At 41.3% G+C, this 23882-nt stretch overlaps 1 protein-coding gene across 13 annotated transcripts in view; it reads left to right on the top strand.

Moving 5' to 3' along the window:
* The window catches only part of LIMCH1 (LIM and calponin homology domains 1), a 327424-nt gene that overhangs the window by 202643 nt on the left and 100899 nt on the right, over positions 1-23882 (top strand). For all 13 annotated transcript variants that reach the window (XM_030313975.1, XM_030313969.1, XM_030313970.1 and 10 more), the window contains exons 4-5: positions 17506-17612; positions 23158-23188. In XM_030313975.1, coding sequence (XP_030169835.1) covers positions 17506-17612; positions 23158-23188 — 138 coding nt within the window. The remainder of the gene's footprint in view (positions 1-17505; positions 17613-23157; positions 23189-23882) is intronic.

The following is a 23882-nucleotide window of genomic DNA, read 5'->3' as shown; positions in this document are numbered from 1 at the left end:
TAGAATGTTGTACCCTTAAACATGGGGGGGGGATCATCTGCATTAGGATGGTTTTACCTTAATCTGCTTTTCAAATGGTGCTGAGTCAGATGTCTCGACACAGTCACCGTCCATCTGGCGTACAGACGGTCATCATTAATCCAGCAGCTATCTGCATCATGTGTATATGTCCAAACATCAAACAAATCAAACTCTTTTGATGTCCTTCTCAATCAGTCTTTAGTTTCAAAAATACTCGCTACAGTGCTGAGTATAACAGCAAAATTGCTTTAAGTCTCCTTCTCCATGCCCACCCCCCCCCCCGCCACTCTCCTGCTTCTGCACATTCATACAGTGTTTTAAGGGAATTAAAAACACTTAACTGCTTCAAAGCCACTTGGTCGGGGATGACCGCCTTTTTCTAGAATCCTCTGGGGTGTGTGGAACATACAAGGGTGTGTGTAACGTCCATGCAGTGGTATGTCCGTTTCTCCACACCGTGTGGTCCCAGGCACCTGACAAGACACAGTCCCCATTTGGAGGGTTTTCTTCGTCTACCAGGGCTGTGGAGAGCTGCTTCTTAAAGGCAGTATTTTGATGACTTTCAGGAAGGCTCTGTAGACAGATTACACCAGGTTATTTAATTTTCTCACTAATAATATTGTGATTCCAGCAAGCATGATTTACATTATATAGATCAGGTAACTGAGACCCAGGCCTACAAAGGGAAGAGACAAGAGTTTTAAATTCCAAATCTCATGCTTTTTCTCATCATATCATAGTAGATATCCTGGAGGACAATTGCTGTGTGAACTGATTTCATGTCAACTTTGCAAAGATCATAGTCAGTCAATAAAAATAGCCAGGTAAATGTCCCCAGTCATTTAATACTGTTGCCTTTCTCCTGAATCATGCTCTTACCCACAAAAACACCTTCAAATACTCAAGGACAGGAGGGAGATTTAACAGGGTGCTCTCCCTGGTTGTGATGTGATGAGAATAGAAAGAAGCAATTTTGAAAAAACCTTATCCACTTGGAAATTCCAAAGCTCTCTCATCGATAACCCTGGGAATCAAAAAGGAAATCAAAGAAGAAGTAAAGTTATTGGGGAAGAAATCGGTAAAAAACATTTTGTTATGAGGACTTCTAAGTGTAGTGAAAGCTGTACTCAGAGGAAGTGTCTTATTCTTTGTTAAAGAATAAAGAAAAAACAGGGCAACTTATTACTTAGGAAATACACAAAATAAAAATTAGAGAAAAAAACGTTAGTAAGAGAGAATTAATAGATAAAAGTTTAAATTAAGGATCTAGGTGCACCTGGCTGGCTTGGTCACAGAACAGGTGACTCTTGATCTCAGGGTTGTGATTTCCAACCCCATGTTGGGTGTAGATGTTTCTTAAAATCTTTTAAAACATGAATTAATTAATTAAAGGGATAGATATAATACACACCTGAAACTAATATAATACTGTATGTTAACTATGCTGGCATTAAAATTAAAAAAATAATAAAGGGATAGAATGATGGATAAATAAATCCCAAAGCTAGTCCTTTGGAAAGATCAATAAAATAGATTAAACTCCTTGCAAGCCCAATTAAGGATAAAACATGAGAGCAAGAGAATGCAAACCGAAGATTTGAAAAAAAAAAAAAAAAAGAAAGAAATGGCAAAGCAAAAGACAGAAGAAAAATTAAAATCATTTTGAGACGTGTATAAACAAATCTGTGGTAAGATTTGTGGCAAGAGGTTTGAAAACCAACAGAAAAGGACGATTTCTTAGCAAAATATACATGATCAAAATTGTCCCCCAAGAACAGTAGAAACCCTGAAGATGTTGAATTATAATAGAAGAGACTGGAAAGGTGAAAAGTTACCATTGGCAAAGACTGGAGAACTGGATGGTGAGAGAGCTAACCTTTGAAGAACAGATAATAGCGATATTATTTAAACTATTCTGGAGCGCCTGGGTGGCTCAGTCGGTTAAGCAGCCAACTTCGGCTCAGGTCATGATCTCACGGTCCGTGAGTTCGAGCCCCGCGTTGGGCTCTGTGCTGACAGCTCGGAGCCTGGAGCCTGTTTCAGATTCTGTGTCACCCTCTCTCTGACCCTCCCCTGTTCATGATCTGTCTCTCTCTGTCTCAAAAATAAATAAACGTTAAAAAAAAATTAAAAAAAATAAACTATTCTAAGTGAACTAAGAAAAGCTTACTGAAGACATATACTGGTCATAGTGCTAATCCTAAAATCGTGGGTACACGTGTGAGCATGAATTCGTGTGTGAGAGCTCATGATACAGTGGAAAAATAAGTCCTAGACTCTCACCAGGGAACACAGAGCTGGGTGTACACGTTACTTCTGCCGTGGTTCGGGCAGTACCAGGGGAGCATGGCCCAGAGCCACATGGCACACTTTCTAGAAGGCAACAGTGAGGCCATCTTTAGAGTATCTTCCTCAGAGACTTTGTGTAAACTAAAGTTGATTGACCCATCTAAACATTATTTATAACCTATCAACATTTTTGGTTTGTGAATTATCTTGAGACTAATGAGGTTTATGTCTTTCTATGCTATGTATATAAATTTCTATGCCAAGAGGCAGTAAAGTGACACGGTGAAGAGTAGAGGATCTGGGATCAGACTGCCTGGGGTTTGATCAGCTGTGTCCCCTTGAGGAAACTACACTACCTCTCTGTGCCTCGCTGTCTCATCTGGAGGATAGGGATAACCAGAATATCTACCATATAGGGTTGTCGTGGGGATTTAGTACACATAAATTGCTTAGAATATTGTCTGGCACAAAGTGAGTGCTCAAGCAGAGGAGGAGGAGGAGGAGAGTATTTATTATTATCACCATCATCTTTATCATTACTTTCGAGAGATGCAGAGAAAGACTGTAGGCTCTGAGACAGACTGGAACGCCTCTTAGCCTTGTCACAGATGCACGGTGTAACCTTGGGAAGTTACTGAACTTTCCTTTCTTGTGGTAAAGTATATACAACAGAAAATTTGCCATTCAACTAGTTTTGCGTGTACAATTCGGTACCATTCGGGGCATTCACACTACTGTGCCACCATCACACTGCCATCCATCTTCAGAACTTTGTCATCATCCCAGACTGAAACTCTACCATTGAACAGCAAGTCAACTGAACTTGTTTTAAACGCCGTTTTTTTCCCACGTCTGTTAAGGTAGGCCTAATTAGGGCTGCGTTGCTAAAATTAAGTGTGCTAGAAATTGTGAAGTCCCAAACATCTTAGTACTTTGCATCCTTTGGTTCCGGCCCCCTGGATGCGACTTCAGAACTCTGAGCGTGTAGAACAGGGTCCTCTGCAGCCACATTGGTGGCCCTCTACATTCCTATGCTCATCCTCCCCCACCCAGCTCCGGTGACTTTTTTTGCTCAGATATCTTGTTTTGTGAACATGAACGGCATATGCAATGTGTTAACTCTTTTCCGATGCCAAGAATGTGCTAGGTGCTATTTGTGAGAGATAACTTGCCCATTAGATTTATTGTCTAAATTAGGCCAAACACTAACTTGGAAAGAGGAAGCCAGTATCCACGGAAAATTTATTGTTTTGAATATACTTTTTTTTAATGTTTCTTGAAGATGAAATGTGGTTTCCACTTGTGCGTGATTACAAAGTCGAGAATCTAGAGTTATTTGAAGATAATCTTTTCTCCACACCTTTTTTGAATTACATAGAAAAAAAATTGGAATAGTTAAGGGGGCCCTGACTTGGGTTAAGAACCTGATAAACTTGAAAGAATAAAAAGAGTGGCAGTGATGTTTTCACCAGATTTCTCTTTTTTGCTTCAAATTCCTACTCTGCATGCCTCTTCTTCCTTTTCGCATATGTTTTAATATCAGCAGAACATCTTAAGTGAACTTTTCTCCAGCCAAAAATTTTAAATACTAAAATTACTTCAGGCCATGGTATATGTTGACGAGTGCAAAGGTTGATTTTGGTGTTTTACTTTGTGGTATTTCCTTTCTTGCTGGCTTTTTCGCCTTCTCAGTAGAGAGGTTGTGACCTCTAAATATGATAGGGGTAATGGTATTTGGACCTATCAATATGGCTCCTGCTTTGCACTCTCATTTGCCCTCTAAAAGCCTGTTTCTTTTTCTAATGTCCTCCACATGTCTGCCCTAGACCATGAGGTACTTTGTTCTTGAGGTCATTCTGACTAGTAAATTGTTGGCTTCACTGGGAGCCCTATAAAGGCAGATGTAAAATGTATCCTTATTGTGAGGCTAGAGGGAGGCAGAGATGAACCAGATCCTGGCTGTTTGACTCCTGTTAGCCTGGTATGCCTTGGAGGTTGGCATTGTCAGCATGGGAACTGATCCGAGGGTCTAAGCAAAGGTTGACGGTTTTAGATTAGGGGCCACAACCTAAGTGTGGTGACTATTTCACTCTCATTTGTGTGCGATGTGGAAGTATAAACCATGTTTCGGTCATTCTTTGGGAGTTCAGCATTTCTTTGTGTTTTGTGAGAAAGCAAAAGGTGTATATGGGGGCAAAAGGGTTCTGAAGTCCAGTACGTTTAGGAAATGCTGAGTTAAAATTAAGAGTTTAAAATGAGAAGAATAGAAGGAGTTTCTCAGAAGCGTTAGTCTAAGCCTTATGAACTCCAAGGAGGGGCAGCACTTTGCAAGTTTTATTTGATTCAGGACCCCCTAGGAGATGTGCACACTAGGACAGAAATTTACAACAATTGTGATGAAGAATAATTGTTGTTGGGGGGAGGGGTGTGTGCATTTTTTATTGTTAGGTAAAATACACATAACATGAAATTTACCATTTGAACCATTTTTAGGTATATAATTCAGTGGCTTTATGTATCTTGATAATCATCACTATCCATTTTTAGAACGTTTTCATCATCCCACACTGAAACCCTGTAGCCATTAAACAATAACTCTATTCATCTGAATCTCTAGCCCATAGTAACCCCCATTATACATTCTGTCTCTGTGAATTTTCCTATTCTAGGTACCTCATACCAGTGGAATCGTGTAAAATTTATCCTTTTGTGTCTGGCTTACTTCACTTAGCATAATGAATTCGAGATTCAACCGTCTTGAAGCATGTGTCAGAATTTCCTTCTTTTTTAAGGCTGAATAATATTCCATTGTATGTATGTATCACATTTTGTTTATCCATTTGTCTGTTGATAGGCAGATGGGTTGGCTTTGTTTCCACCTTTCAGCTATTGCGAGTATGGACATTGATGTATAAGTATCTGTTAGAGTCCCTCCTTTCAATTCTTTTGGGTGTATATACCTAGAAGTGGAATTGCTGGGTCATACTGTAATTCTGTGTTTAACTTTTTTAAGAACTGCCAAACTATTTTCCGCAGAAGCTACATTTTTACATTCCCACCAGCGGTGTACAAAGATTCTAGTTTCCCCACATCCTTGCTAATACTTGTTATTTTTCTTGTAGTTTTTTTTTTAAATAGCCATTCTACTAGGTGTCAAATGGCATCTCATTGTGGTTTTGATTTGCATTTTGTTGTTTGTTTAACTTCTAGTCTAGTTTGGACTGATATGTGATCCTACTACCATTAACTACACAGTTCCCATGATATGCAGGTTGGATAACGTCCAAAATGGTGTCTACCTTGTTCAGGGAAATGTGTCTATTGATCATATGCTTGGATGTGCTTAGAATGCCAAATTGTTATTAAAGTTTTTAAAACCTCACTTCCGGTTCTGCGTTTGTCTCATCCTGGCCCAGCAGTCCAAACCTGCAGCAGTCCACAGACCACAGTTTGACTATCAGTGTCCTGAGAAAGGCTGAAGTCATATATTCCATGTCAACAACAGTTTGGCAGTATTGTTTAATGAGGTATGAGAGCTTGAACAGTTTTATTCTAACATAATATGAAGCTATTTTTCATTAAATTCCCAAATGCAAAGAGAGAGTTATGCCGGAAAACAATCTGGCGATATAACAATAGCATTTATGCTGAGTTTTAGGGTTAGTCTGAGTAGTTTGGGGAGTAGTGTAGTCATTTTTTGGAGGCATAAAACCTTGGAATCTAGACAGTTTTTCTGATAGACTGGAATCCCAGTTGTCCTCAGATAGTACTGAGGTACTGACCCTTGAGTAGGCTTGAATGTCAAGTCCTGAAGAGGAGAAGCAGCTGCCATGTGGACAGTCGTAAGTCTGGAATCCAGAACAAGAGAGAAAATCAAGGTGCTAGACCTTTGGGATTGGGCACTCTATTTTCCTACATGTCCTGAAAGAAGAAGAGCTCAGCTCCAACCACTGTATTGACCAGGAATTGTGCCTGAAAGCTCTTCCAACGGAGTTAGTTCATTAATTATGCTTGTTTCATTCTGTGGTTAGCCACCTTTGGCACCAGGCCTGTTAAGTTTGGGAAACTGAGTCTGCATTACAGTGTAACATATAGGCCCTTTCAAAAGAACATCTTTAAATACATCTGTATTCTACTCCGTACTAACTTTGAGGAAAAGGTCCATATCTGGTCCACCCTTGTGAAGGTAGCTAGTGTTCTTATCTTTGCCTGACCTGGGTCCCCTGATTAGGGAATCACATTCTCCTTTTGGAAATTCTTCTGCCCCCGTACCCTTACCCCACCATTGATTAAAATGACTCATGGTCTCTTTTACCCATCCCGTTAGTCACTGTGGGAGGGAGCCTCACCAATAAGGGTCTTTTCCTTTTCCTGGGATTTTTTTGAACTGCACGGGAAAAAAAGAATTAGTCCTCTTAGGGGGTGACAACCTTCGCCTATGAAACTTGGTAACTAGGGATCCATGTGGAGGAAACCTGTCTGCAATGAAAGCAAATAAGTCAACCTGCAGAATGAGCAGACAAGAAATGAAGCAATTGCAGGTTCCAAACACATGAGGTCCTGGCTTCCAGTTTCAAAGGGTCAGGTGCATCCCCACTCCCCTGAGGCTGGGGTGTACTGGGCTCTGTAATCCAATATATGTCTGTTTCCATCCAGAGTTCTCTCACTTGCAAATAAGAGTCCCAACTCTTACCATGACCCCTTTCTGCCCAAAGCACCTAGCACAGTACGTTGCCTTTCATTTAATGAATATGCAGTAAATATATTTGAATAAATTCAGAAGAAATAAACTAAAAGTAATGTAGCATACCACTGGCTGTTTGATCATCCCTCTAACGTAGACTTACATTTTGCACCCATGGCTGAAAAAATGTTATCAGATTGTTTTCAAATGCCTTAAAATATCCTACTTTATATTCTTTTTTTTTTTAAAAAAAGCTTTCATATGCAGAACTGGGATCACCCAGAGTGAAGGGATTTAACTCTTGAAGGCTAATGACATCTATCTGTGATGGAGAAGATGAAGGCATGGCAGAGAGATTTTAGAAGGCAGAGGAGGCATGTAAAAACCTCAGCAAGGACCGGGAGAGGGGCTGATCAAAGACACCTAGAAGGATTACCAAGTAAATCCAGTGGGGCTCAGTGAGGTGGAAGCTTATAAATTTATAGCAGCCCCAGACCCAATAACGGCATCATTATTTCCAGTAGCACCAGGGGCAGGCCATTAGGGATTTAGGGCGATCGGTAAATAATACTCCTCTCTTCCCCTCTCAGCTGAGGCATAAACACAGGAGGCAAATAGAGACCAAAATATCAGATTTACTTCTCATGAAACAAGTAGGAGAACATGGGTTCAGAGCTGTAGCCAAGTGCGTTTGCTAATCCTCACTCCTGAATTAACTTTATCCACCCATTCCTGGCACAGCTGGACAACCACAGCCCTCGCCCACAGAGAGAAGCCTCTTACCACATGGCAGAGACAGACAGGACACATATGTCTTACAGACAGGCTGTCTTCCACAGAGGGGAAGTCCAAACTGGCTGAACTGAGCATGCCCTGTTCTTTTCTCCCACACCAACCTGGCAGCAGAAGATTGAGGGGCCGGAAGTGTTGTCCCCTCATGTAGAAACAGGAGGAGTGGGCATACCTGATCCCTCTTCGAATAGAGGCAAGCGATGGCTGTGTTGGTTGGCCACCAGGCTCATTTCCAAGGCTAACTGTTCGACCTGCGCTATTTCCTTTTCCTAGTCTTTGCCCCTTAACAGAAAGACAGAGAGGTAGGGGTGCCGAAGACACAAGAAGGGGAGCAGTAGAAGAGTCTGACTGGTCTGGACTGGATCGTGAAGGAAACCAGACAGCAAGGGGAGAGGGAAATGGACTGAGAGAAAAGGGGCATCTTGGGTTGGAAGAGCAAACACTATGGGAGAGAAGGAATGAGGAGCCTGGAGGGAGAGGGGCTAAACCCACAGTAGGATGTTGGAGTTTAAAACTCCACAGGCCACGTATGGGTGACGGTTATGACCCTGAAATAGGGCGTGTAAGTAAAAACTTTTGGAATCAAAGCAGTTAAAGAACTGGAAAGCCAGATTATCGAACAGGCTGCCCGTGGAGAATTTAAAGTCAACTAAAATGTTGATTGTATTGAGTGGTGAGCTTGGCGTCAGCGTCCCCCATGATTGTGACAGAAATAATGAGTAGGATGGAAGGTCATTATGGTGGAGAACTGATGGTTCAAACCTCAAATGAATGAGCATTGCTCATGAGGATGATAGATAGCATCAGTGGTCTGGGAGGGGCAGGGAAGCTCTAGGATGAGCAGGGCGCCACGTTTCTCCTGCCATGCAACTTGCCTAAAAGAACCAGTCCGCCAACCTTCCTTTGACCCACCATCCCTCACCTCAGAATCTCTTCTCTGCCAGACTTCCCAAAGGTGTCTCTGTGTGTTTTCTCCAATGTTTTTGGTTCTGCACTGACTTCCTAACTTTGGCAGTCTGGCTTCTACCCTATCATTGCAGGGAAATTCTCCCAAAAGTCAGTAATGTCCTTCTAATCAGAATATCCAGGGGCGCCTGGGTGGCTCAGTCGGTTAAGCCGACTCATGATCTCGAGGTTCATGAGTTCGAGCCCCGCGTCGGGCTCTGTGCCGACAGCTCAGAGCCTGGGGCCTGTTTCGGATTCTGTGCCTCCCTCTCTCTGACCCTCCCCCATTCATGCTCTGTCTTTCTATGTCTCAAAAATAAATAAACGTTAAAAAAAATTTTTTTTAATAGAAAATCCATTCGTTGACGACTTAACAGTTTACATTCTAACAGAAATAAGTATCATAATAGAAAACACTCATCGTGCCAAACATTGTCCTCTTCTAAGCACTTTATGTATATTTTCTTACTTAACTCCTCACAGCAGCCCTATGATATTATGAGTGTCTCCATTTTGATGGTCATTCATTCCTTCCATGCATATGTATTGGATGTTGACTTACTATATACCAGAGATTGTTTTAGGTAATAGCTAGGTAAGAAAAAGAGCAGTGCAGAGGCACTGGCAGGGTTGGCTGAAGACCAGCAAGGAGTTGGGCCTGGCTGCAGGGAGAGGGAGGGCGGTGGAGACGGGGTCAGAGAGGTAGTGGGCAGCAGCTTCTGGAGGGCTTTGGAGGCCATTGTGAGGATTTACTCTTTTAGAGGAGGAAACTGAGGCAGGGACCAGGTAAGCAACTTGCCTGTGGCTATTCAGCCAGTAAGTGGCAGTGTGGATACCCTAGATGCAACATGGTAGCCTTTGGCTCTGGAAAACACGGGGCTCCCTGAACAGTGCTCTCATTTGGCTTCCCTGGCAGTCTTGCCTGGTTCTCCTGTTCTCATTTGCCTCTCTTCAGGCATGATGAGCTCCTTCTCCTCGGACGGTTCTTTAAATGTTGGCATTCTGGATGGTCCTGTTTTAGTGTCTCCTGTCCTGTCTGAACTCTCCTGGGCAGTATCATGCTCCCTGTCCTGCCATGGGCACGTCCTGGTGATTTCCAAACCTGCATAATTCCACCAGAATTCACCCCTTAGCTCCAGACCCAAACAGAAGCTCCCAAAGAGCTGTGGTTCTTTGAATACAGAATGTTCCAGACTTAATTTATCATTTCCAGTTCTCGCAAATCTCCCCCTCCTCTGTTCCTGAAGATGGTCTCAGTGGTTAAAAACCTCAGCACCGCCTCAAACACCCTCCTTCTTCTCATTTTCTACTTCCAAATCTACTCAACTGACCAGCCAACGGGGGTGCTCACAACCGCCCCCTCTTTTCTGTTCTTGTTGCTTCTGTGTGGGTTCAGGCTTTCCTCATCTCTCCCTGAGCTCTTGTAATAATCTCTTAAGTGGACCCTGTCTTCCAGCCAGTGGATCCCCCTGCTGCCACCAGACCTTGTCTCTGTAAATAAAGGTCAGATCCGCAGACTCCTTCCATCCTCCTCAGCTGCCCTTGTGTCCTCACCACCCAGAGAACAGTCCAGATCCTTCCCAGGGCTCTCACATGCTCCTCCAGCTGCCCTTTCCTGGCTTTCTTCCCCTCCCCAGCTTTTCCTTCTCTCCCTGCCACCCGCCATGCTTCTGCTCATTTCCCATCCATAAATTGTCTTCTGCTCCTTCTAGCAGCCACCCAGCTGCCACCTTCTGGGTCAAGCTTCCCCAGAACTGCCGCCCCCCCCCCCCCCCCCCCCCCCCCCCCCCCCCCCACCCCACCCCCGGCATAACAAGCCACCTCCCGGTGGAAGGCCTGCTATCCTCATTAAGCACTCCCGGCAAATATAAATGCATTGAAAGTCTGGCCAGTGTTGATTGTTCTGGGCACCTGCCAGTTGCTGGAGCTTGGCGGGAACCCATACAGGCTGGGAGAGCAACCGTGAGCACACGGCAGGCCCAGGAAATCCCCAAATTCTATTAATTGTGGGGTAAGTTCCTGGAGATGTTTTGGTAACGTATTCCTTAAATTCTGAAATCTGTAATTGCTTTTCTGCTAAAGGGAGTTTGTTTGCTTCACTTGTAGAAAACCTAACAAAAGTCATGTTTCTTTAAAAAAATTTTTTTTGATGTTTATTGAGTTTTGAGAGAGAAAGAGGAAAGAACAGAGTGTGGTGAGCTAAGACGGGCAGAGAGAGAGGGATATGCAGAATCTGAGGCAGGCTCCAGCTTCCAGGCTCCAAGCAGTCAGCACAGAGCCAGACGCGGGCTTGAACCCATGAACTGTGAGATCATGACCTGAGCTGAAGTCGGACGCTTAACCGACTGAGCCACCCAGGTGCCCCCTGTTTCTTTCTTTTTTTTTTTTTTTTTATTTTTTATTTTTTTTTCAACGTTTATTTATTTTTGGGACAGAGAGAGACAGAGCATGAACGGGCGAGGGGCAGAGAGAGAGGGAGACACAGAATCGGAAACAGGCTCCAGGCTCTGAGCCATCAGCCCAGAGCCCGACGCGGGGCTCGAACTCACGGACCGCGAGATCGTGACCTGGCTGAAGTCGGACACTTAACCGACTGCGCCACCCAGGCGCCCCTCTTTTTTTTTTTTTTTTTTTAAATCAAACCTTGTAATATAATACAGAAAAGTAATATTGGTATTAGTTATTGATTCTCCAAAAGGATCTGATCCTCTCTGATATACTTGCAAATCTTTTTGAGATATCCTAATCCTTATTAAGATTTTTAAGGCAAATATTTATTATAGAAAATGTATTAAGAAATTCAGCAGATGTCATCACAGTTTACATTTTATTATTTCCACTCAGTCTTTTCATTTGTTGAAACAGAAAATTATATGGATGCTGGGTGTATATGGCGTCTTGAATACCTGGCAGTGTAGGCGTCTAGGTTCACTTGAAACACGAATGAGCTTCCTTTCATTTTCTGTGAACTCCAAACCCACCATCATGTTGACCTTTCCCTGTTGGCTGTAAAGGAAAGAAAGCCAAGGAGATCGGACAAAGAAGGCAGCCTCTTACCACCTGTTTGGTTTCCCTAGAGAACCATTAAATGCTGGTTCCTTCCCCCGAGCTGGAAAGCTGCAGGCTGTTCTGCAGAGGATCAAGGAACAGAGAAGTCCCTGTCCAGTTGGAAATGACAGCTGGAGAAGGGGAAAGGTAGCGGCAGGCTCCTACCTGCCTTCTGAAGATATGAGGGGGAGAAAGGATCAGGCCGTGGTGTGATCAGAGGTTTGCGCTGAATTGCTCGTCCACCCTTCTCCCCTCCTCCCTCCCGTGGTACTGCCTTGGGCTGATGAAGCTTTTTCTATGGCCTCCGGAATCCTGGAAGCCAGGAAGGCTGCGTGCTTGGCTTTTCTCAACGCATGCACTTTCCCGCTGAAATGTTGTTCTGCTCAGCAGTTAGGTTCGTAATATGGTTAATACTCCCTCCACGTACATTTTGGATTAAGTGGGCATGTTTGGTTCTGGGAACCACCATGCAGAGGTTGTTTCTGTGAGATAATTACAAATGACATGTCAGCAGCTGTCTTACAAATGGACTTTTGGTACCTAGCTTGTGAGTAACTTTGAGGTAGCCTGTAGAAAAGTGACAAGTTGGCAGTTAATAATAGTAACTAAACAATAATAGCAACTACCTTTTTAAACTTTATCTTTTTCCTTTCTCTTTTTTTCTTTCTTTCTTTCTTTTTTTCTTTCTTTCTTTCTTTCTTTCTTTCTTTCTTTCTTTCTTTCTCTGTCTCTCTCTCTTTCTTTCTTTCTTTTTCTTTCTCTTGCTTGCTTGCTTGCTTTCTTTCTTTCTTCCTCTCACCATGTCCCATGTCACTGGCAAGGGCTGTAGTGTATATTTATAGTGTATATACACTGTGTCTGTTTTTCATGGACGGATAAACCATTCCTCATTTCACTTTCCATAGGCCTTTCTTGACCTGAGTTGACAAGAATATAATAATAACTTCCATCTAATGAATGCCCAGAAGGTGCCAGACATTGGCTGTGTTCTTAATATATATCCTCTATAATTCTGGTGTTTCTGTAAGGTTGATGGCACCCCCCCACCCCTCCCACCTTACAGATTCAGAATCTGAGGATCAGTAAGATTCGGAAACGATGCCCAAGGCCGAAAGCTAATAAATGGATGGGACTGGAATTCTAACTGGAGACCTTTGGACTCCAAAGCTGTTTTACAGTGTCCCTTGATATATTTGTTCTTCTCTCACTTCCACTGTCTGATTGGAAGGCAGACCTCTGTTTAGGGATGTCTTGAACAAATCCAGCCATTTAATGTATCATGGAAATTAATCCAGAAGATAAGAGACTTTTGTTGTAAGTCCTTATGAATTTACCTACTAGAATGTCAGCTCCGTGAAGATAAGGAATTTTATTCGTTTTTGTTGTTGTTGTTGGTGTTGTTGTTGTTGTTGTTGTTGTTATTCTCATAAGTCCCTAGAATGCAGCACTTAATTTATTTTAAATACTGAGTGAGTACCTACTATAGGCCAGGGATACTGCTACACTCTGGAGGTAGAGACCACCCCGGGGATTCCTTCATTTTGCCTTTGAAGCAAGAAAAGCAGGTAGCAAAGTACAAGGACTTTTTCAGAGAAGAGGCCCTAGGGAGGGCGGAAAGCTCAGGCCTTCTTAACCCTAGAGCCCTGGGGAGTGTTTTCATGCATGGGGCAGGTCCACAAATGAATGAAATGGGAAACCACTGCACCAAGAACAAGGAGGAGCTAATGCATGGTAGTTACAAAAACAGCGGTCTAAATACACACATTAATATTAGTCTAACACAAAATGACTCTTTTTAGGAACTTTACATTAAGTACCTGTGTTGAATTGAGACTCGGGTTACAGTACTTTCCAGTTAGCCAGAGATGGTAACTTTCCATCAGTGGCACTTGATCACTTACCTCAGTGACTTTGCAATAGTTGACTCTGAGGCAACCATTATTTTCTCCTTGAATTTTATGAAATTGGTCTTGCCAGCCAAGCCATGTAGCTGAATACGCTTCTATAAATTTAAAACCCTTTTCTCCCAACTTTTCTTGGAAAACTTCCAAAGGTACAGAGAGGTTGGAAGAATGGCCTAGTGAATGTCTACGCAGCATTCACCTGGCATAGGCCCTGTGGACCATACAGCCTGTGGGCCAAACCAGCCCAGTGCCTGCTTTTGTAAATTAAAGGTATAGGACTACAGACATTCCCATTCATTTATGTATTGTCTGGGTGCAATGACAGAACTGAGTCATTTTGTCAGAGACCATTATAGGCCCAGAAAGCCATATTTACTACATAGCCTTTTGCAGAAAAAAAGTTTGCCAATCCCTAATTTAGATTCACCAATTGTTAATATTTTGCCATATTTGCTTTATCTCTTTCTTCATGACGAGCAAATATTTTCTCTCTCTCTCTCTCTCTCATATGCACACACCTTTTTTTCCCTTGACTATTTGAAATTATGTCATAGACGTTATCATAAATCATCCCTAAATAATTCATACGTTTGCTTAAAAATAAAGACATCCTCTTATATGGCATCATCATCCTGCCTAAGAAAATTAACATTTATTCAATAATGTCCTCCAACATACAGTCCATATTTAAATTAGATGTTTATAGCCTTATTTACTTTTCTGTTTTGCATCTAGAATCCAATCAGAGGTCATAAATTACATTTGGTCATCGTGTCTCTTCAGTGTCCAATTTTTTGTTTTTTAGTGACTGACATTTTTGAAGAGTCACTCAAAAACTTTTTTTGAAGGCTTACGAAGTTTTAATGGGTTTGTAATACTACAATAGGAGGAGGTAATATAATGGTCACTGCCGTAAATCAGTGTCTTTTACTTCTTCTCCTGTGGGACCGAGACTCTGTTGTATAGTTTGGCTTCTGGAGGTACAACACGAAGATGGGAGTTTTTCTTGGAATTGTACATGTGGAAAAATCTCAGTGTGAAGAGCAAGGCAGATGGGAATTTGCAGAATGCATTTTATGTAATTAAAGGCACAGTCCTTTTTACCCACTCTGGCTGCTGCCTCTGTGAGCTCTTGGCTGTGGAGCTTTTTCTTGGGGCTTTTCTCCTGACCGGGGTCTGGCTCCCCTCCAGTCTCATTAGGTTGCAGCAAGGAGCTGAGAGGAGGCCGGCAGTCATTGAAATCTGCCAGCCCCAATCATTCAGCCCAGCTGGCAACGCAGTCTGTGTGATGAATATAGCATGGCGTTCAAGGGCACATCTGGGGATGCCTAAGGGAGCACCTCCTTGCCTTTCTTAAGGACCTGAAGTGCCACAGTCGTGTGCCTCTTGTGGGACTCCGTGGTGGTCAAAGGTTGGTCCTTTTATTGTGGTCCCAAATGATTCCTAGAGAATACCAGGACCCATCCTTTGTTTTCCTCTGGGTGAGAAGTCCTCAGAGCTCACAGACCAACCAAAAAGGTAGTTGCATGCCCTGGAAACGACTGGCACGAGCGTCTAATAAAACTCTAGAGATGGGAGGGAAAGGAGGAAAACTTCAAGGAGAAATCTGATCTTTTTAAAACATGCAAAGTAACTGAAGGAGAGACTATCAGGGGTGTGGCTAGCTTTGGACTATGACCAGCTTTTGTCACTCTGTAAGAGGTGTGTGAATGATGCAGGTCTTGCTCGTGATGGCCCATCGTGACTGCTGAAGAAAACCCAGGACACGGGAAAGACACAAAACATTCTGGGAGGGGTCACCTCCATGGAAGCGAAGTGAGACTGTAGTATCTTCTCATTGGTCTCCCTGCCTCCTGTCTTACCGCTCTGAAGTCCTTCCTTCACACTCTCTACTTCCCCCTAGGCCTGCCCCCAACAGTCTACTTCTGCTGCAGATCTGAGCACCATTTCTCAGATTACAGCCCCTCTATGATTTCTGTGGTCTGCTTTCTATGGCCTTCAAGACCCTCTGTGATCAGCCCCTAATTCCACAGCATCATCTGCCTTTGGTGCCGGCCTCAGATTTGATGCTCGTGTCCATCTTATATGCCATGTTGTTTTTGTACCTCCGTCCTTTGCTGGCTGTGTGAACTTGGGCAAAGTGCTTAATTGTTCTGTGCCTCAGATTGCTCATCTATAAATGAGGATGACAGTAATACCTGCTATCAGCGCCTACAAAATACCTACTAAGGTAAAATACCTACTAAGGTTGTACAGGGGTTAAATGAGTTAGTATATATAAAGCTCTTGGGAGGACGCTTTCAATATAAGCTATATAAAGGTTAGCAATTTATTGCTATTGCTCTTGTTGTTTTGAGCCTGGGTATATTAATTGTTTGGTTGCTGCATAAAAAATTACTATAAACTTAGAGTCTTAAATCAATACCCATTTATTATCTTAGTTTATGTAGATCAGAAGTATGGACATAGCATGATTGAGTCCTTTGCTAAGAGTCTCATGGGGCTGAAATCAAGGTGTTGGTTGGGGCCGAGGTCCTATCTCTGCTACCAAGCCTCCTCCAAGCTTATGTGCTTGTTGACAGAATTCATCTCCTTGCAGCTATAGAACTCATGGCCACCAGCAATTCTGTTCACTTTCTTGAAATCCTCCCCTGATTATGTCAGGCGCAATCAGATAATCTTCCTTTCAATGAACTCAGAGCCAGCTGGTTAGTGAGGTAATCACAGAGTGATATCCATCACATTCACGGGGCCCTAGCACTCCAGGGGAGGCGATTGTTACAGGGTGTGTACACAAGGGGGCAGCATTCTTGGGGGTCATCTTAGAATCTGGCCTACAGACTGGGTAATTGGGAAACACAATGCTCTTTGGTTTACTTTGTTGAACAGCACTTGCGTGAATATAATTCCGTAACCACCATCATTTCAGATTTTTGTAGTAACTTTCTTAGAGTATTCAGATGGATTCACACTGGTCAGGCCCCTTTATTATTCCTCTCCTGTAGGTCTCTCTAGCAGAAGTCTTCTAGGAAGAGGACAGTGAGGACCTTGTAACCAACAAACCTGCTGCTAATGCCCTGCAGTTCCAGAAGGGTGACCCACAGTGGTAGTCCCTTTCAGAGCCATCTGTTTATTCTTGACTCTCAACAGGTGAAGGGCAGGATCGTCAATGGTCAATGGTGCCTCTTACTCTGCCAGTTCAAAGAGAAAATGTTCACGTTGGAAAGGGTCTTTTGCATTATTTTCAAAAGCTTTCAATGCCCCTCTTTTTTCTCTTTCCAATTAAGTCTAGACTGTTTTCCCATTTATTTTTGTTAATGTTTTATTTATTTTTGAGAGAGAGAGAGAGAGCGCACACAAGCAGGGGAGGGACGAAGAGAGAGGGATACACAGAATCTGAAGCAGGCTCCAGGATCCAAGCTGTCACCTCAGAGCCCAACATGGGGCTCAAACCCATGAACTGTGAGATCCCGACCTGAACTGAAGTCGGACTCTTAACTGACAGAGCCACCAGGTGCCCTAAAAGATGCTATATTCTGCTTTTCAATGATATTTTACTTGAAGTTGTACACAGATGTATTAAGGTAAAGGAAAAAAAATGAATTTGGCATGCTGTGGGTTTAGAAATTTGAAAGTGTCTGTTTACCTTGGCATATCCTAACCAAGTATGATTTTATTTTCCAACAAGCCATAATTTAGGTCTGACTCTTGCTGTCTTAATGACTGACATCCCTTTGGTAATTTGGACTAGTAAAGTGGAAGGGCTGGATCATAAAAATAATATAAAATAATATAGACTTGGATTTCTTTTCTTTCCTCCAGGACAATATCATCTTATTCTTGAGAGGCTGTAAAGAGCTCGGCCTTAGAGAATCTCAACTTTTTGATCCTAGTGACCTACAGGATACATCCAACAGAGTAACAGTCAAGTAAGTAACACAAGATTTATGTTTAAGGGATGGTCAGAATGGCTAATTAACAACTCAGGAAACAACAGATGTTGGTGAGGATCTGGAGAAAAGGGATCTCTATTGCACTGTTGGTGGGAATGCAAACTGATGAAGCCACTCTGGAAAACAGTGTGGAGGTGCCTCAAAAAATTAAAAATAGAACTGCCCTACGAGCCAGCAATTGCACAACTAGGAACTTATCTAAAGGATACAGAAATGCTGATTCAAAGGGGCACATGCACCCCAATGTTTATAGCAGCACTATCGGCAATAGCCAAAGTATGGAAAGAGCCCAAATGTCCATCAACTGATAAACGAATTAAGAAGATGTGGTGTGTATACACACACACACACACAAACACACACAATGGAACACTACTTGATGATGAAAATGACTGAAATCTTGCCATTTACAGCAATGTGGATAGAACTGGAGGGTATTATGCTAAGCGAAATAAGTCAGAGAAAGACACCTATCATATGATTTCAGTCATATGTGGAATTTGAAAAACTTAACAGATGAACATAGGAGAAGGGAAAGAAAAATAAGATAAAAACAGAGGGAGGCAAACCATAAGAGACTCTTAAATACAAGAACAAACTGAGGGTTGGTAGAGGGGGAGCTTGGGGGACTGGATTATATAGGTGACAGGCATTAAGGAGGGCACATTCCGGGATGAGCACTGGGTGCCATATGTAAGAGATGAATCAGTGGGTTCCACTCCTGAAGCCAAGACTACACTGTATGTTAACTAACTTGAAAATTAAAAAAAAAAAAAAAAAGATTTATGTTTAAGGAAAACCTATTTATGGTTTGACTTGTAACTTTGTAATGATGTTGTAAGGTCTAGGAAGCAGAGTATTGCACGTGTCTCATAAAATAAAAACGTGAAGGTAAAAATCAAGCTTTCCAAACAAGACATATTGGCCTTCCCCCTGTGTACGGCTTCCATTCTGATCAAATGTAATTTTTTTAAAGCAAAAATCACACATGGAGAGTTAGAATGTTAAAAAGAACGAGAAAAATGTTAGGTGAGACTTACTGGAGGGAGAAGCAAGAGAGAAATATGCACAGAATCTGTGTTAGACAAAAAGCCTTTATTGGCTCTCGTTGGGCATTTGAATAGGCTCTTGGAAGACTACAAACTTGGTAAACAGATCCGAGCACTGTTTGTTATGCAAAGAGGGCAATAGATTCTGGAGAAATCGCTTCCTCATTTACATTTGTAACTGTTTTCTCATATGTCAGTGATCAGGTTCTTTGAAGATGGATTATTGGCTATTTGACTGCTGTTGACTGTGTCTACTCATGAGCCATGTTTGTGGCCAAAGAATTTTTGGGATAGAATGGCTCAATAAAAGAAAAGGCAGTGTGCTTCTCTGGAAAGGAATGGCTGGTGACCAGGGTAATGAGAAGAAAGATCGTCATGAGATGGTAGAGATAACTTTCCTGTAGCTTAGAAGTCCTTCACACTCTACACATGACATACAAAACATTTCCCACTTTGGTCAAACAACATTTGGCATGAATATGCCCTAATAATAAGCTTAATTAATAGATAGGGTCTGTGGATTGCATACACTTCTTTTGATTACTTTTGGGCCATTTATCATGGAGGAACAGAAAAGGGAGAGAAGCCAAAACTCAGGGCTCTTAATTGTATACTCGTTGCCAGTATTGATTGGGGGGAAAAAAAGGAAGCTACTGAATGGAATCAAGTTAGTTCACATTGGATTTTATGATTCGTGACTGGGAATTGATTACGTAAAATCATTTCACTCTTGTCAATGTACCTTTCTTTAATATTTCTCATGGAAAAAAATTACTTAAGGGCACAAACAGAATACCAATTATGGTATTTGAATATGGAAACCACCATAAACCTCATTTTAGACATCACATGCTCCATATATTAATCCAGCCTCTATAAATTATTCATTTTAGGAGATGGGTTCTGCCTCATCTGACATGCGTAGTTTGACCTAGGTGGCAAGTGGCCAGAAGTAGTAGTAACTATACGACATCATAACAATTAGTGATATGCACATCGCCTGGAGGGTGAAGGAAAGTTTGCTTTGACGGTGTTGGCAACTGCATTTTTTTTTTTTGAAGCTATTCTAAATCAATGTGTCACTAAACCAGGAGAATTTTGAGATAGTTTGATTTTAGAGATTCAGAATTTATATCACCTCTACTGCCCATCTACATAAACCTGGGCATCAGGAAGCCAGGAGTCTGGCCCTAGACCTGCTACTCCCTGGGTCTATAATCCTAGGCAAGTTCTCTTGCTTCAGTAGGGCTCTGTGTCTTTATCTATAAGATGGAATTGGACAGAATGTTCTCACAGGTATGATTCTAGCTAAAGCTTGCTCAGTGTTCAGCTTGCTCAGATCTGGGAAGATGGTCCAACCAACTTGTGAGGAAAAAGACACAGAAAACAACCTAAAGAGGAAAAGTCACTTAGACTAATGAATGACATACAGTCAGTCCCTTCTCAGTTACTGTATCATCTTCCCCTTCTCCTGTCTTTTTTTGTTTTCCTTCCGTCATTTTTCTTTATCTTTCCAGCTGCTTCTTTTCTCCATCTCCTTTTCTTCCCTGTGCTTCCCCTCTCTTCTTTATCTTGTCTTTCCATCTCTCTCCCCTTTTGTATTCTTTTTCTTCATTTTCTTCCCTTTTTGGTTCTTCCTTCACTTGAGAATTACTATTTTCTTTAGGCAAGGCTTTCCTATCACCTTCCGTAACTTTATCATTTTTCGTTCATTCATTCAGTAACTATTTACTGAGTGGCTACTATGTGTCAGATACTTTCCAGTCACTAGACAACTGGAATGAACAAGATAGCCAACACTTCCTGTTCACAGGTAATTTACACACAGTGTCAGGAGATAAGAAATACACAAGTAAATCAAAAAGATAATCACAGGGAGTGAGTGATAAGTGCTGAGAAGGAAGTAAAAGATGATGTGAAAGATAGTGACCATCACAACATATACATGTATCAAATCATCATGTTGTGTTTTTTAAACTTATACAGTGCCATATGTCAATCCCAGGAAAACTGGAAAAAAAAGATAGTGACCAGTCCAGAGGTGGCCAAACATAGCCCCTCTAAAGAAGTAGCATTTCAGCTGAAGGCTGTGGGCTGAGACATGAATGGGAAGCAAGAACCAGCCATGTGAAGACCTACAGAGCATTCAAGGCAGAGGAAGTTCAAGTAGAAAGCCTGGAGAGGAGCAACAGACTTGCTCTTTAAAAAGGATAAGCAAAGTATCTGGTGTGATAGAAGGGTAATGAGCAAGAATGAGTGCGGTAGGTGGGCAGCCCACAAACCTGGCAGGATGCTGAACCTAGAATCATTACGGAGAAAAGTGTTTCCTTCACTGTATGAGTTTCTAGAAGAACATAAGGAACTTTGTATTAAAATTATACCATAAATTCATTTACAGTACTTAGAAACTCATTTCTAGTTTTAATGAAGGGTGGGGCATAGAATGAGCTATCTGCTTCACAGCTTTTCTGTAAATGATGCTGGTTTCATCTGGCACCAGACAGGGAACATTTGTAACATATGTAGATTCTTATCGCTATGGTAGATTAAAATACAAGTGCTGCGTCTTTCTGCTTTACCCTCTGAGGGTTGAGCAGAACATTAGTAGAGATGGAAAACACCCCTTGACACCACTAATTAATAGCGTAAGCCATACAGTACAGGGGCAGATCCCACAGAGCAAATGTGGATACTTTCCTGAAATGTTTTTTTTTTTTAAATACAATTTATTGTCAAGTTGGCTAACATACAGTGTATACAGTGCGCTCTTGGTTTGGAGGGGTAGATTCCCATGACGTGTTTTTTGTGTTTTTTTTTTTTTTAATGCTCTTTAGTTTAGCTTTTATTGGAGGTAATTTTTCTTACTTTTCTTTCTTTCTTTTTTTTTTTTTTTTTTGAGAGGTAACTTGAGTAGACTAAAAAGAAAAAAAGAAAGAAAGAAAAAAAAGGGACAAGCTGCAAATGATTACTGCATGTGTAATTTAGTGAACTCTACCTGTAATGGATGCCAGACAACCTTGATGGGGAAGGAAAGCCTAATCCAGAAAGGCATGCCACAAGTTTATTCCAGGGAATTGAAGCAATTGCATAAAAATGAGGAAAGGCTATGGCTTGCTCCTGAGCATGTCTCTGAAAATTTTGGAAGCATTTTCACACAATTGGTTGTTAGGTAGAAATCATTCAGCAAATATTTTGTGAGCTCCTACTATGGGCCAAGCAGGATTTTTTAGAACTGGGTCACAATGATAGTCAATGAAGTTTCATTATCAATACAGAATACATTTTATGCTCCCCATTCTTAACTTATCTTTCATTACAATTTCAAATATTGCATAGATTTTTTTTTTGTTTTCATGATTTTGTTTTGTTTTTGTAAGTTAAAAAATCCCAGCAAACATCTAAGCAGGTAATGCCATATTTTTTTTTCTACTAAAAAGGGGAAACTTGAAAACTTTCTCTTAAATCCGAATGAGACCAACGTTTCCTTCAATCCAAGTCCTTGTTGATGGGTTTATCTCCTTAGCATATACTATCTTGTTTTCTATTCCCTGAAATATCCACTGACTTAAAATTGTACACCTATTTATTAATATGCTCTTTGGGTCAGAATAAGCAGCAATGAAGTAATTGGTGTCTAAGTGCTTGAAGGAATTCTTGACTGGTGTATACAATACAATTATATTCGCCCTTCCCCTGCTCTCCACCCCAACTGAAGTTACTGTGGGAAAAAGAAATGCAGTCCTTCGTTTTTCCTAGCATTTATTTGTTGACATGTTAAAGAAACTTCGGAATAATTTTGTAGAAATTTTTATATTCCACTGTATGAGTATTTTGAAAGTATCAACAACTAGCTTTTTTGTTTATAGTTCGAGAATAAGTACTTATGTATTTTTTAGAATGCACATGTGTATATTCGAACATAACACACATATTTTCCTGCTTATGGCTAATTCCCAACACTAATTTCTATCTGTAGCAGACAAGAACAAATATTTGGGTAACATTGCCTCTTCTGCATATATTGTCAGGTCTGTTTAATTAAGTAAGGTTCTAGACCCTTTAGACTTTTAGTACTACTTGTACAAAGATTTTGGAAGGGTAGTAAGATTTTGATTTCACAGTGGTCTATAATCAAGGCACAAATTTTACCTTAACAGCTGAGCTTTGAGAATACAAATATAAACAGTCCTAGTTTTTAGATGGAATCCTTCATTTTCCAGATGTTAAAAGGCATTCATCTTTTCATGGTGCATTTTGGAAGGCTGATTTCGTCTCGTCCTTTTGCATCTTGCTTCCTAAATGATTTTATTTAGTACCTGAAATCACTCATCATAGACCTTAGAAAAAATGATATATTCTGCTGATTTCATGATATGTGTCTGCTTCAAGTACATCTTAGAGGTGTTTAAGGGAAGATCACAGGGAAGCAACTGCTATTCTGACTGTATTTTCTTTTCCTTTTCCTTAATTAGGAGCCTTGATTACAGTAGGAAGCTGAAAAATGTAAGTGTTCTCACTTCACTTTCAAAACATCTTTCCTTCTAATTTTAATGGTTCAGGTGTAAAATTTAGCTCATAAGTTCATTGCCTTCTGTATGCCTTGCTAGGAAGAGTCCTTAGAACACAAAGATAGGTATCTCTGATAGAATAATCAATCACTGTGATAGAAACAAAAATTATAGATGGGGGAGTTTTCTGTAATTAATAAGGACTCATTCCAGAAGTAAATAAATGAAAGCTCGCACTCTGCAATTGTTTCTTAAATACAAGATGATCTGTCTCAGCATTAATCTCAGTTCCTTTCTGTTTGTAGGCACAGATGGCATTATTAAATAAAGCAGCTGAGCACACTTTTTTTAGGGAAAAGATCAGCATGATATAAATAGTGTTGACTGTCATGGGCCTGTACTTTTTCTATTTTTTTTAATTAATCTTTTGGGTTTTTATTAATACTTCCCCAAATCAACTTTTTGGAGTTGGATCTTATTTTCAAAGAGCAAGTACATTAGTGCTTTTTTTTTTTTAATGGGAGAGGATTAGAAGGGGTAAAGAGAGAGAGAGAGAGAGAGAGAGAGAGAGAGAGAGAGAGAATCTCAAGCAGGCTCCACACTCAGCACAGAACCCAAAACAGAGCTCAATCCTACAACCCTGGGATCATGACCTGAGCAGAAATCAAGAGTCAGACACCAAACCGACT

Source organism: Lynx canadensis, chromosome B1 (assembly GCF_007474595.2).
Source record: "Lynx canadensis isolate LIC74 chromosome B1, mLynCan4.pri.v2, whole genome shotgun sequence".
In the NCBI taxonomy this organism is placed as follows: Eukaryota; Metazoa; Chordata; class Mammalia; order Carnivora; family Felidae; genus Lynx; species Lynx canadensis.
This window is presented reverse-complemented; position numbering and strand designations above follow the sequence as displayed.